Source organism: Castor canadensis, chromosome 14 (assembly GCF_047511655.1).
Source record: "Castor canadensis chromosome 14, mCasCan1.hap1v2, whole genome shotgun sequence".
Lineage (NCBI taxonomy): Eukaryota > Metazoa > Chordata > Mammalia > Rodentia > Castoridae > Castor > Castor canadensis.
The window spans coordinates 107,273,378-107,287,454 of record NC_133399.1 but is presented as its reverse complement, the minus strand read 5'-3'; the positions used below and the strand labels follow the sequence as shown (position 1 = coordinate 107,287,454).

At 40.1% G+C, this 14,077-nt stretch overlaps 1 protein-coding gene across 3 annotated transcripts in view; it reads left to right on the top strand.

The window, feature by feature from the left end:
* Kif13b (kinesin family member 13B) overlaps nucleotides 1-14,077 on the top strand; it is a 170,163-nt gene that overhangs the window by 93,363 nt on the left and 62,723 nt on the right. For 2 of the 3 annotated variants that reach the window (XR_012441576.1, XM_074055243.1), the window contains exons 15-21: nucleotides 1,440-1,526; nucleotides 3,010-3,200; nucleotides 4,020-4,230; nucleotides 5,090-5,252; nucleotides 9,154-9,300; nucleotides 10,661-10,810; nucleotides 11,127-11,255. Coding sequence is in view for 2 of the 3 variants with exons in the window: in XM_074055243.1 (XP_073911344.1) it covers nucleotides 1,440-1,526; nucleotides 3,010-3,200; nucleotides 4,020-4,230; nucleotides 5,090-5,252; nucleotides 9,154-9,300; nucleotides 10,661-10,810; nucleotides 11,127-11,255 (1,078 nt within the window). In the remaining variant the exon portion in view is untranslated. The remainder of the gene's footprint in view (nucleotides 1-1,439; nucleotides 1,527-3,009; nucleotides 3,201-4,019; nucleotides 4,231-5,089; nucleotides 5,253-9,153; nucleotides 9,301-10,660; nucleotides 10,811-11,126; nucleotides 11,256-14,077) is intronic. The other variant, XM_074055244.1, reaches the window with a different exon arrangement.

Below are 14,077 nucleotides of genomic sequence, written 5' to 3'. Positions count from 1 at the left end.
AGGACCCCATGTGGACAATAATTTGAAAACTTGTTTCTGTATTCATGCTTTTTAAAAAAACTAATCATGGTTTAACTGCTATGCTTTTAAAAGTAAGCCTGTGTATTTGTTTGCCTTTCTTATACTCCTTATTGCATTTGAAGAACTGTGTCATAAATGCTGAAATCTCCTTATTTTAGTAGGTCCTTTTTTTAAACTCATAGCTATATTTTTTTGAGCTTGTGCCTTGAATAATCAGACTACAGAGGCATAGAATTCAATTAGTTTTACTATTTAAAAATCCATATGGGGTGGAATTTAAACAGGGAGTAAGCTTTTGTGTACACTCAAATGTGTAGAAAGTCCTAAACAATGTAAAGCCAGGTAAGAGCTTTATAGCTTTATAGAGTTTAAAGAAACTCAGTTACCATATGCTGGAGTGGTCAGCAGCTTTTTCAGAGGAAGTGGAGTCCAAACTAGGCTTGAATTGTGAAGAAGATTCTGGATGACAGAGAGGAACAGGGAACATTATTCCTGTATGAAGCAATAAAGTTGATTCCAGGGACTAGAATGAGCCTGGATTAGAGGAAGAGCTGTTCATGTTTAGTGTACAAAAAATAAACCATATTTTTACAGGAGTTGAGCGTTCACTAGAAGAGGAAAGGAGATACAGAGGGCTTCCTTTAACATCAAGTTGAAGTATTTGCTCTTGATGTCCTGGATCTTAGTGCATGGTTCATAGAGCAAGGGAGTGGCATGGTGCTGGTGTTCCAGGAATACCAGTCTTATGTGGCATGGTGTTTTCTGTTCGTTTCTTGCACTTCCAGATTCTTCCTTTGATAGCAGTCTACCCCTATTTCTGTTCTTGAAGTCTGTTTTCTAAATAAGCAGTCCAGAGGAACTAATAAGTCTTCTCTAGATTGGTAGGATGTGACATTGTGTTGTGCTACAGGAAGTTACAGGAGAATTTCATCTAGGCTTCATTTCTCGTTACTGGTATCCATAGCTGTTTCTAAAGTGTGGTTTGTTGATTGGCTGTTTTTAATCCATCTAGATTGAACATGCTTGTTTTAGTTGCAGTGTGTTCTACTAACATCTTTCATTTGGGTTGTGTGGTTCTTCATTTGTTCCTGCATATATTCCATATACTGAATAGCAAGTTAGAACTTTCAACAATACAGAATGTTGATCTTTAACCCTTAATAGTAGTATAAACATGCTTAGTAAGCTATAAAACATCTAAAACTTTGAAAAATGGTGGATAATAATCCATTATACTTAGTGACATTAGCATTGCAGGTAAATCAGCAAAAAAGTAAATGCAAAACAAAATTCATCAAGGACAGCTTTACTTGGGGAGGTGAATTATTCTGCTTTCTCAACAACTGGACTGTAATAGTATTGGAAAGTTGAAGCAGAGGATGGGATCATCATTCACAGTTGACCTTTTCTCCCCGCAGAACATTTGTGAATGGGTCTTCTGTCTCTAGTCCAATACAGCTGCACCATGGGGACAGGATATTATGGGGAAACAACCATTTCTTCAGGTATGGTATTGCTCACAGGCCCTAAAGGCACAAGTCATTGCAGATTATTCTCTGAAATATAAGAATACATTTTAACTGTAAAATTAACTCTAAAAATTATACATAATTTTGTGTAGATTCGTGTGTATCTATTGCTGTATGTATGCTCTACATGTGTTCACTGCATAAGTATGTGTGAACCCTTGAGACTCACAAAAATTATACTTGGGAAAAATACTGAATTTACTCACATTTTCCCCTATTTTCCAGCGGAAGATGGTTGTTTTGCCATCTGGCATAAGAATTCATGAATTTTTTTTGCCGTGCTTATCTTTATTATTTTTTTTCCTTATGCTGAAAAGTAGTTGTGGTTGCAGTTTCCTTTTCCATAAAATTAGGTTGGTATTTCCTTCAGGACTGCTTTCAGCTGTGAGTGGCAGCACACTTGACAGTGCTGGCTTAACAGATGGATTGTTTTCGTGACTGAACAAGAAGTCTGAAGGGAGGTGGGAGTTAGTGTTGACTGAGCCTCTCAGAAATGTCAGGGCTGCACTCTGCTGTTTTCTTGGTGCTTCCCCGTGATCTAAAGATGGCTGTTTTGCTCCAGTCATAGAAGCTGCATTCAGCTCATAAGGAGAAAAGGAGGGAGAAGGCTGCAGCACCAGCCCTGACCATCCTCATCAGAGCTTCCAGCATCTCTTTTGCTAGAATTTGCCTGGTGGCCACAAGTGAGGTTGTGAAAAGAAAGCTTTCCCTGGGGCTGCACACACTGTTTCCTACATAGAACTATTGTCATTCAGGAAAGGCAGACTGTGCAGTATACAAAGTTAAAATCCTGGCCCTGGCCAGCGCACCTCAGCTGTCAAACTGACTTTTCCTATAGCTCATGGAGACTCCTGTTTGTAGGCCACTGGTATTTTGATTTCTGAGAAAATAGTAGATGAGTAAAAGATTGTAGAAAATGTTTTTATTTTTTTCCTTCCCAAACCAAAGCAAGCATAAATCACTTGGCATAGTGTTAAAACCTTTAGAGTTTGGATTAAGTTGATCTTTCCAGCTCTCTCATTCAACTTGTGCTATACAAGTTGTGTATCCCATGTTATTTTACTCATAATTTCTCCAGCTATGGTAAGAGTGTTTCTGTGTCCCATCTTTCCCCACACTGTTCCCTCTGCCTTACTTCCCACTTATCCTTTAGGGTCCAGCTTGGACAATCCCCTATTCTGTCGCACCTTCCTTTACTACTCCACTCTGAAGTGGCCTCAGCTTTTCTTTACCACCTATCTTGTAGCAGTCACATGGCCTGTGTCATATGTTCTGTTGCAACATTTTCACATGTGTGTTTTATTTCTGCTACTAGAATAAAAAGTTCTCGAATGCACAGTTGCCTTATAATTACATTGTATTCCTTGGCATCCAGGAAATGTTAATATTTACAGAGTAAATGAATAAATGCCTATCTTGATTTTAAAAATGATGTTCTTTCCCCGCCCCTCACATCAAGACTCAGTTTGCCTAAAAAGAGAAAGAAAGTAGAACGAGAGGATGAGGATCAAGGTGCCTCTCCGAAGAATGGTAACAGTTCTGAGCAGCTGGATGCAGACGGGGACTCCTCCAGTGAGGTGTCCAGTGAGATTAACTTCAATTTTGAGTATGCACAGATGGAGGTGACCATGAAGGCCCTGGGCAATAATGGTGAGCATGCCTGCTGTGCATTGTAGAGTCTCCAAAACTGACAGTATGGGAAGTGTTTTCCTTTGAGACCTTCTAAGTATTAAGTAAAAGAAAAGTTTTTACATTGCTATTCTCTGAACTCTATTCCTTTCTGTCTTTGGCTAGATCACTTTATTATATTTATAAAAGCTTGCCTTTATTATTTTTTTTGGTGGGACTGGAGTGTGAACTCAGGTTCCATGCTTGCAAAGCAGGTTCTCTGCTGCTTGAACCATACCTCCAGTCCATTTTGCTCTGGTTATTACATTTTTTAAAATTTTTCTTTGGCGGGAATGGGGTTTGAACACAAGGCTTTACCTTGCAAAGCAGGTGTTCTGCCACTTAGCCATACCTTGGTCTTGTTGTTTTAGAGATGGGGTCTTTTGAACTTGTTTGCCTGGGCTAGTGTTGAACAGCAATCTTCCCAAGTAGCTAGGATTACTGGAATAATCCACCAGTGCCTGGCAAAACTTGGCTTTCTTTCTGTCTTGATACACAGATCATTGCAAACTTTGTTTTCATTGGTAGAATTTTGCAAGCTTGAAGCTAAACCTCCTCAGCTTATTATTATACTTTATTTCTGGAGCATTCACCATGTCTTAGGTGATCTGTAGAACAATAGTAGACCAGCCTATATGCAAGTGAGAATAGATAACTACACAGGTAACTGAAGTAAGGATAGCTGAGTTTATTCTAAATTGCCTCTAATGGTTTTAGAAGGTGGTAATTAAAATGATTGAGAATACAGCAGTATAGCACAACATTTGAAGTGTTGTCTATCTACTTTACAAAATTGTTTAGATCCAATGCAGTCAATATTGAATAGCCTAGAACAACAGCATGAAGAAGAAAAGAGATCTGCCCTGGAGCGCCAGCGGTTGATGTATGAGCATGAGCTAGAGCAACTCCGGAGAAGGCTGTCCCCTGAGAAACAGAACTGTCGCAGCATGGACAGGTTCTCATTCCACTCGCCCAGTGCCCAGCAACGCTTGAGACAGTGGACCGAGGAGAGGTAGGCAGTGCAAGGTGGCTTGTATTGGTCAAACTCGTGCTCCCCACCTGGGGAAGGTTCTAGATGGGAACATTTAGACATTACTTGCAAAAGCATTACATTTCAAGAGAGTATTACAGCCAAGAAGCACTTTGTATTATTTTTCAGTTTTGAAAGAATGGGAACTGCTAGAATATACTGCTTCCCTTAAAATGTTAGATGCTGCCCATTTTCAGTCTATATGGTTTTTGGATTTGTATGAAGAACTATACTTTATCATTGTATTATGCTTTAGGTTCTGAAGCTTGGGTAGATACTTTTTTAAAAAAAGGAAAAAAATAAGGTTGGTTTCTGGACTGATTAGCACAGGTAGGTAAAGCATGGTGCTAATGAGATGCAGATTGCAAGTTTGAGCTCTATGTGGACTAATTAGCATTTCACTAAGATGCTTTATTCTATGGTTACAGACTGTATGTCACTAACCTCTTGCTATTCAAAGTCTGGTCTGCAGACAGACAGCATCCTTGTCATCTGGAGATTGATACAAATCTAGAATTTTTGGTTCCCGCTCCAAACCTACTGAGTCAAATCTTGAGTTTATCAAGATCCCTGGGTGATTTGTTTATAGTCAAGTTTGCAAAGCACTGCCCTTATATGTGGACAGTTTGCTGCACAAGGTGTGCCCGTGGTTGTGAAGTATCCCAGAACAAGTGTGTGTATGGATCAGTGTCAGTCCTATGCTCCCTGTGTGTGAAAGACGGTCATAAAGCTTGCTTTGCACATTGGTAGCACATTGTGACTATATGGTTTTCTCGTGCTGCTTTGCATGTTATCTCTCCCTACCTCCATCTTTCCTGTTTTCTTTTTTTTCTTTTTTAAGAGAAGCAACATTGAATAACAGTCTGATGAGGCTAAGGGAACAAATCGTTAAAGCCAATCTGTTGGTGAGAGAAGCTAGTTACATCGCAGAGGAGCTGGATAAAAGAACGGAATATAAAGTCACCCTCCAGATCCCAGCCTCCAGCTTGGATGCCAACAGGAAGGTGGGGTGCCGTTCCTTGACAAAACAGACATGTCATTGATGAGATTGTGTTATGTTTCATCTGTGTGATTGGAATCCCAGTGGGTTTGAGCCCAAATCCTCTCTAGGCCCCTTCCCTTGTGTGTCAGATTCAGGTCACTGTGACAAAATATCTGACATGAGCAACATAAGGAAGGGGTAAGATTTATGTTAGCTCATGGCGTCAGAGGTTTCAGTCCATAGCCCTTGGCTGTGTTGATTGTAGGCAGATTCTGAGGCAGAGCATCATTGCAGTGGGAGCACATGGCAGACGTGAATCAGAGGGGGGTACGGGGTGGGGCCTAGGGGAAAAATGTCCCTCAAGGACACACTAGTGACACTTCCTCCAACTGCCTCCTATTTTTCACCACCCCACTAATGCCACCCACCGTGAGTTCATCAAAGGCTCAGTCCATTCCTTAAGTCAGAACCTTAGGATCCAGTCCCTCCCAGAAGCCCATCAGCTGGCAACCATGCTCCTGACACATGAGCCTGTAAGGGACATTTCTTTCTTTCTTCTATTTTTGGTACTGAGTTTGAACTCAGGGCCTCACATTTGCTACATAGGCGCTCTTCCACTTGAGCCACTCCAGCAGCCTTGTTTTGTGTTGGGTGTTCTTTGAGATAGGGTCTTGTGACCTGTTTGTCACGGCTGGCTTCAAACCTTGATCCTCCTGCTTCCCAAGTAAGTAGGAATATAGGCGTGAGCCACAGACACCTGGAGAGGACATTTCATATACAGACCATAACCTTGAGATCCTTGTGTCTGCTTTTGAGTAGAATTGCTTCAATCCCCCTCTCCCATCTTTATTTTATCCACTGGGAATATACATTGCTCCACCTTTTCTGGCCCTCCCACTTTATTTTATTCAGCTCTCTTCATATCTGTTTATGTGATTTCTGAGGAGTTTGTCCTGATCAATCTTGGTAAAGTGATTTTTCCTTCATTTGTTACCACTCCATAGCCTCTTCCCCCCAAGTCAGGGGTTCACTTTACTGCATCACATTATTTTCCACCTGCTAATAGGTTGCTGTGTAGGACTGTCATTAGTTGTTTCCTGTGTGTATTTAAGATCACAAATCTCTCTTTTTGTGTAATGTAATAAGTTTAAGAGAATTATGTGGGAAAGCCCTGTCACACAATATTCTGTCCTTAACGTTCAGATACCCTCCTCTCTCCCTCCCCCTCCCCTCTCCAGGTTCTTTTGTAGCTCTTGATCAGGTTCATGTATAGTTTTTGATGGATTAGGCAGTGCTCCACTCATAAACTTTTGGGGAGCCAGCATGGTCTCTCCCATGGTACTTAACACAGCAAAGCTGTTGTCATTGGCTGTTCCGGATGTTCTGTACTAATGTAACAGCCAGAGTCACTTCTTTTCCTTCTCCTCATAGCATCAAGGTCATTGTTTTTCACAGATCAGATATTTAGCAAATATGAGTCTTAATGTTTTCAAAGATACTGTGGAAGTGATATAATCAGTACTGTTTAGATCATTGCCTTTTGATGTATACTCTGTGTGTAGTTTGAAGGATTTTGCTTAAAACTTTAGGTGCTGGGGGAGTTGGCTCAAGTGGTAGAGCAGCTGCCTAACAAGTGTGAGGCCCTGAATTCAAACCCAAGTACCACCAAAAAACCGAAAACAGAAATCTTTATTTTACTGATTATTACTTGGTAGAACAACAGAGAGACTTACAGACCAAAAAGAAAAGATCTTTCTCCCTATAGAACATGAGTTGAGTAAACCAGGACTGAACATTTTTTCCCCCATTAAGATGACTGTAGGCCTTTTTGCTGTATCTTGTTTTGAGCTTTATTTGAAAGTACACCTTTGCTTTGGGGCAGCCAGGTCAACACCTACAAGTGCTTTGTGTTACTTTGAGTTCTCTCTCCTCCCAACCACTCAATCGTGTCTCTCTGGGTTCTTTCTGTTGCTGATGGCGATGTCTAGCATTGCTACATTGGATGAGCCTTTTTGGTTTTTTTTGAGACAGGGTCTTGCTATGTAGCTGAGGCTGGCCTCAAACTCTTCATCTTTCTTCCTCAGTCTACCATGTGATGGGATTACAGCCAGCACCTGGCTGGCTGAGCTTTTTTTTTTTTTTTTTTTTTTGTGGTATTGGGGTTTGAAGTCAGGGACTTGTGCTAGGCAGGAGCTCTACCACTTGAGCCATGCCTGCAGTCATTTTTGCTTTATTTTTCCAATAGGGTCCTGCTTTTATGTCTGGGCTAACCTGGACCTTGATCCTCTTATTTATGCTTTCTGAGTAGTTGGGATGACAAGCACTTGCCACCACACCCAGCTTTTATTGGTTGAGATGGAATCTATTAAACTTTTTGCCTAGACTGGCCTCTAACTGAGATCCTCCCAATCTCTACTGCCCAAGTACCTAGGATTATAGGAATGAACTACCCCAGCTACTAACTCACTGTGTTGTGATGGACTTAACTAGACTGGTATTTCTGGGTACCAGCCATTGCTTTCTAGCCCCAGGCCTCTGTTCTCCCAGTACCCATAAAGCACTAATGGGATTTCTGTATTTGCTGACCAGTTACTGGAGATAAGGGAGAAGGTCCTTTATAGCATGTGAAAGAATTGTGTATTTTGGCTTTAAAATGATCAAATCTGTTTTATTGTGTTAGTTTTGTTTCTTTGGAAATGACTATAGACTGTATATTAATAGAATGCCAGTGCATTTTACAGGTCTAAGGAGACATACCAAACAATTGATGAGTTAAATCAGTAAATCAGAATTAATTAGGTAGCCAATAAATGCATCTCTATGGGGAAGATATATAGTAACTTTAAAAAATTTTCTGTGTTTTGATTTAAAAAATTTACAGGTTCATGCTTGTAATCCTAGCTATTTGATTGTCTAAGATTCAGAGGATTGAGGTTCGATGCCAACCTGGGCAAATAGTTCAAGAGAGCCTATCTCCAAAATAATCAGCAAAATGGAATGGAGGCATGGCTGAAGCAGTAGAGCATTTGCATTGTAAGCATGAAGCCCTGAGTTCAGATCCCAGGCTCACGAAAAGCAAAACAAAACAAATCATTACTTGCTGGGCATGGTGGTGTACACCTGTAGTTCCAGCACTTGGGAGGCTGAGACAGGAGGTTCCCTTGAGCTTAGGAATTGAAAACCAGCCTAGGGAACATACTGAGAGTGAAATCAGTCAATCAGTCAATCAATCAACAGATGTAAAACAAAACAAAAATAATTACTACTTTTATAAGCTGGAAAACTTCAATGAATACATTTTTTGAGGTGACATTCACATAACATTACTATTCTAGCGTGAATAATAAATTCAGACCGTATACTTGGAAGCTGGTATTTTTTTTTGGGCTTCCAAATGGTAAATGGGATACTTTTTATAGTTAAAAATTTTGTAGTTACTCTTTTAAAACTTTACTCTTTTAAGCATTATCATACTAGCCATTCAAAAAAAAATGAAAGACTCTTACTTTTGCAAGTAAAAGATAGTTTCTTAACCATACATTTCAGGAAACTTCTCTTGCCTTTCAGTATGTAAGGCTCTTCCTACCCATTGTTATTCTGTAGTCATATGATGGCGTGAGTTAGGCATTTTTATTTTGACTTCCTATTAAACACAGTCTATGCTTTTGGGTTTTAAATTTAAACTTTTATCCAACTGTAATCAAATTTAAATGTAAATTTACACAGAAACACAAGTTTCTATGGAAATTTTAAGCTTTGATTGCAGTTGAATACGAAGGCATGGTAAAGGTTGTCAGAACTTAGGGAAACTTTGCAGCCAGCAGATTGGTGTAAAGCCTGGTGACTGACAGGTGTCGATGCTCAGTGTTGGCATCCCCAGTGGGTACCCGAGTGTTTCACACAGGCATTCTGCTCTCCTGCAGCGAGGCTCTCTTCTCAGTGAACCTGCAATCCAGGTGAGAAGAAAAGGAAAAGGAAAGCAGATTTGGTCTTTGGAAAAACTGGAAAACCGGCTGTTGGACATGAGAGACCTTTATCAAGAGTGGAAAGAGTGTGAAGAAGACACCCCGGTAAGTTATTGAAGAAGAGTAGCTTAACTGGGAGTCATGAAGGAGCCTAGGGGGGAGTGAGCCTTCCCAGGCCAGGGTAAAATTTTCATTTTCCAAAATTGTCCTTTTTCTAGAGTAAAATTTATTTCAATCCTCTAAATTGTTTGCCTAAGAATTTTAACAATCTGTTCTTCTGGTATCTTCCTTTTCCTTCTCTTCATTTCTCTTGTTGGATTTCTAGCAGAATCTTCACTTTCCATCTGCTTCTATTGGTGAGCCTGCCTATTCTCCTATGCTGCTCTGGGATTCTCTTTAGGATGGGGCCAAGCTTTGTAACCCCCCTCCCCATTTCTCAGCTCATTGAACCATGCAAATAATAAACCCAAAATACCTGTTTTTTAAATTGAACATTACTAGTACCTTAATATTTACACTCTTAGGAACTTTTTTATTTTTAAGAAGAAGAAGTGTTGACCTTAAAATAGGTGCCATCCATTTCTGTACTGGTATTGAAACCTGCCCCTCAGTTGGCAGGCTTTCTCATTTAGGTCAGCCATGTGCTTGTGTAGATGTTTAAAATAGAAATATGTGCCATGTATTTTCAATACCAGCAGCCCTCTTTTTACATACAATTGTTTACTTCTTTAGCTTTTTGATTTGTAAAAATGTTTATTTTTCCAGATTGTCATCAATATAATTGAGTTTTTATAGTTAGATTATATTTTGGCTTAAAAGTTGTCTTCAGTATTCTTTGTCTATTTCAACTTAGAAATTAAACAGCAATAACAAATATAAACAAGTCAGTTGCTCTCCTCTGAGGGGGTTACCTCTGATTTATAAAAGCATGTCTTAAAGATTTGAGAGGAACAAAAGGAACAGGTATGTATGACAATCTTCCCTAAATGAAAAATGAAGAGTTTAGTATATTCAGCTTCTCTTCAGCTACTATGTTAATTCTCTATTTTTACAGCAAGATTTACACATAAAAGAGAAATGATAGTGTTTTGGGGATGCTGGCCACCATTCTAAGAGAGAGAGAGAGAGAGAGAGAGAGAGAGAGAGAGAGAGAGAGAGAGTGTTTGTGTGTGTGTGTGTGTGTGAATAACAGTGTTATGCTTCAGCAAGAACCTTAGTTTACTCTAAAAAATACAAGAGTCAGGATATAGCAATGAAAGTTCAATTACTTTTTAAAAATTAATTTTTTTTTTTGGTAGCATTAGAGTTTGAACTCAGGGCCTGTGTGTGCTAGGCAGGCTCTCTACCACTTGAGCCACACCCAGCCTTTTAATCACTTTTAAATTAGAGTGCATCAAATAGTAGGTTGCATGCATTTATTTTGTGTGATTTGTTTTTTAAGTTGTATGTTTCAAATCTCTTTTAGGTAATCCGGTCTTACTTCAAGCGTGCTGACCCCTTCTATGATGAGCAGGAAAATCACAGTCTCATTGGAGTGGCCAATGTTTTCCTCGAGTCCCTTTTCTATGATGTGAAGTTGCAATATGCTGTCCCAATTGTCAATCAGAAAGGAGAGGTTGGCTTGTTCTTTGTGCCTCAGTTCCTACAGAGAACAGTTTAGGGAATGGGAGGGTGGTGGGGAGATACAGTTGCTTCTATTTTTTAATCTCACAGTGATGTGTATGTATGCTAAGAATGCTTTGTGTTTCCATAGGGCTTTATGGGGGTTAGTCCTGGTACTTTGAGTGCAGAATAACTGTTGGAAACTAGCCTTCTCAGTTCTCACATACCGTTAATCTGACACCTCCGTTCTAACATGGAAGAGGAGTCTCAGAGGCAGAAGGAACCAAATCCAGAAACCAGTGTTTGCTTTGCCTTATTGCTTGCTCTAGGTGGCAGGTCGGTTGCATGTGGAGGTAATGCGGCTCAGTGGTGCCATCGGGGAGAGGATTGTGGGAGGTGAGGAGGCCGCAGAGGTCAGCTTTGAGAAGGAGGCCCAGGAGAACAGGCTGGTCTGTATGGTAAGTCCTATGTCCAGTTTAGAAGTAGGCCAGGTGTGGCTGGTTTTGAGTATTGTGGGTATTTGCATAATAAATCTTAAAACTTTGAAAATGTCTGTCTCCAAATAAATCTGTTATCATTTGGTATTCTAGGGACCATATTTTGTCATATATCCCAAAGCAATGGTTTGGCATTTCCAGTACTACTCTAGGAGGCTTTGGACGAGTCACCTCTTTTTCTCTGGGCCATCAGGTTCTGAGTCTGTGTTTATCTGTACTGCTCTGTGGAGAAGCCCTAGTTTCCCACACCAGTTTCCTCCTCCCTCTTGTTGGGGTTTTTGAGTCTTGCTAAAGGTGGGCATTTATCCCAGCCTTGGTCCTGTCCCTAAGCTGCTGCTATAGGGCATAGCCCTATGCAGTTTCTGTGCCTTTGCTTATGCTGTGCCAGCACACCCCAATCCCAAGCTCTTTTCCATCTGTCCTGCCATGTGTGCTATTCATGACATGTATGTCAGGTTTTTACCTCTCAGACATTGTTTCAGGTGCTAGAATACAAAGAATGAGTAGGGCCAGGCTCTGCTGTCCAGTGGCTAGACCCACCCAGCTGGTTTGGTGGGGTAGGGGACATGCAGGTATGTACAGAAGTCTCCAGTGTGATATGAGCCAAGTGCTCTGACAGAGCAGGCACACACGGGAGAGGTAGCTGATTCAGACAGCAGGGGATGAGGGAGAATTCTGGAAAATGAACTCAGGCTGAGCCTGTGCAAGAACCATTTATAGAGAAGGTTTTTGATGACAGATCACAAGGGGCGTGTGCTGTTGAAAGGAGGCCATTAAAAGGTAAGTGAAGGAAGCCTAGATCTAACTCTTCATTTGAAACTCTTAGGTCAGTCCTCTTCCTCAGTAAATATTTCTGGAATTTGAGTTGATGTGGAAAGGAGTTGCACATTAGCTGCATGGTACAGGGAAGCTAACACTGTTAAAGAGTCATTATCCAAAATTATTAATTCTTTAACATCATGAATGTGCAGTCAGTTCCCTTAGGTGTCTTGGCTGATGTATTGCCCAAGTTCTTTCCATCTCTAGGTTTTGGTTCTCTCTCTCTCTCTCTCTTTTTACTTTCTCTTTTTTTTTTTCCTCATTCTCTCTTACCCTTCATTTTTGTTGTTTTTCTTAACCTGCTAAGACAGGATGGATATGATTTGGTATAAAGGTGTTACATGGTGGGGGATCCAGTGTACTTTATAAATAGAGATATGTTCTCTTTCAGTTAATGTTTGGTAGTACTGGAGTTTCAACTCAGGGCCTTGCACTTGCTAGGCAAGCCCTTATCACTTGAGCTATGCCCCCAGAACCTTTTTACTTTAGTTATTTTTCAGATAGGGTCTCACGCTTTTGGCCAGGGCCAACTCTGGATCATAATTCTTCTACTTACACCTCATATGTTGCTGGGATTACAGGTGTGTACCACAATTCTCAGTTCTTTTTTGTTTTGTTTTTGGTAGTACTGGGGTTTGAACTCAGGGCCTTGGGCTTGCTTTCCAGCTTGTTTTTTGAAATAAGGCCTAACTTTTTGCCTACTAATAGGAGTGTGATCCTCCCATTTTTGCCTCCTGTATACCTGGGATTACAGTTTTGGGTCACTGCACCCAGCCCCGAGCCTTTTAAGAAAATTTTTAAATTTCATTATGAATTCTTAGACTTACACACATTTGTGTTTCAAATTGTGTAATTACCTATAATTGAGGCTCTGATGTGCCCATCTTTGAGTCCTGTTGACGTTACTATAACTCTCACTGGCTACGATAACTTTTTGTTATGATGACTATTCAGATCTCAGCCTAAACATTTACTGCCTCACACCTGGATTCAGCTTTTTTTCTCCAAGGAACCTTACTCTTTTCAGTGGAAAGTACTTTTTAGAGACCATGTGCAAGGACAAAACTGCATGGCAGTTAAGTGCTGGTGGAGAAACAATGACGATGCTGTGGTTGGGGAGAATCACCGGCCCATACAAGAAGTCTGAACTGGTTTACCAGTGAAAGAGTGTGCACATATACTGTTTCCAGTGATATTAAGTAAAGCTAGTATATTTGAAAGGCCCAGATAACAGCCATGCCTGCCATGCCTTTGACTCCTTGGTATTGAGCAGCTGCAAATTGAAGTCTGTGGTATTCTGACACCTTGTGGTGATTTTAATTTTTGTACATAAAAACTTAAAAAAAATACAGCCAACCCATGTTCTAGATGTGTAGATCGTCCTCATCCCTCAAATTCTTCCTCCTGGCAGTCTAATTTCTCAGGTCAGCATATTAAATCTTGTTTTTTTATTAATTTCAACCTTAAAATTGAGATTAATTTCTATAGAAAAATGGCTTCCAGTCCAAAGAAGTCTGTATTGAACATTACTCAGACCCTAAACCTACTATCATTCCTTTCATTCTTTTTGTTGGTGTGGTTGTCTCACCCAGTATCATAGGGTAGCTATTAATATTCTCTTTTCTCCCAGGAGAAAGCCAAGCCTAAGAAAATGAAGAATTTAAGTAATTTATGACAGCATGCAAACTAATATGTGGCAGAGGTTTTGTTTAGGTCTATGTACCTGCAAAATCTTCCCACGTACCCCATTGCCTCATCTTAAAGAATATAATGAACATTTAAAACATTTAATGAAAAAATTTATCTGAAAGAATCCATGAAAAATTAATTGTACAATACTGATTACTCAGTTTAGTTTGGAGGAATAAAATGTGTCAGCCAATCTGTCTTTCATAACTTTTTGGGAAATTGCTGTCTAGATGTTTCAAATTTGTTGACAGCATAGGGATAAAAATGAATTAAAC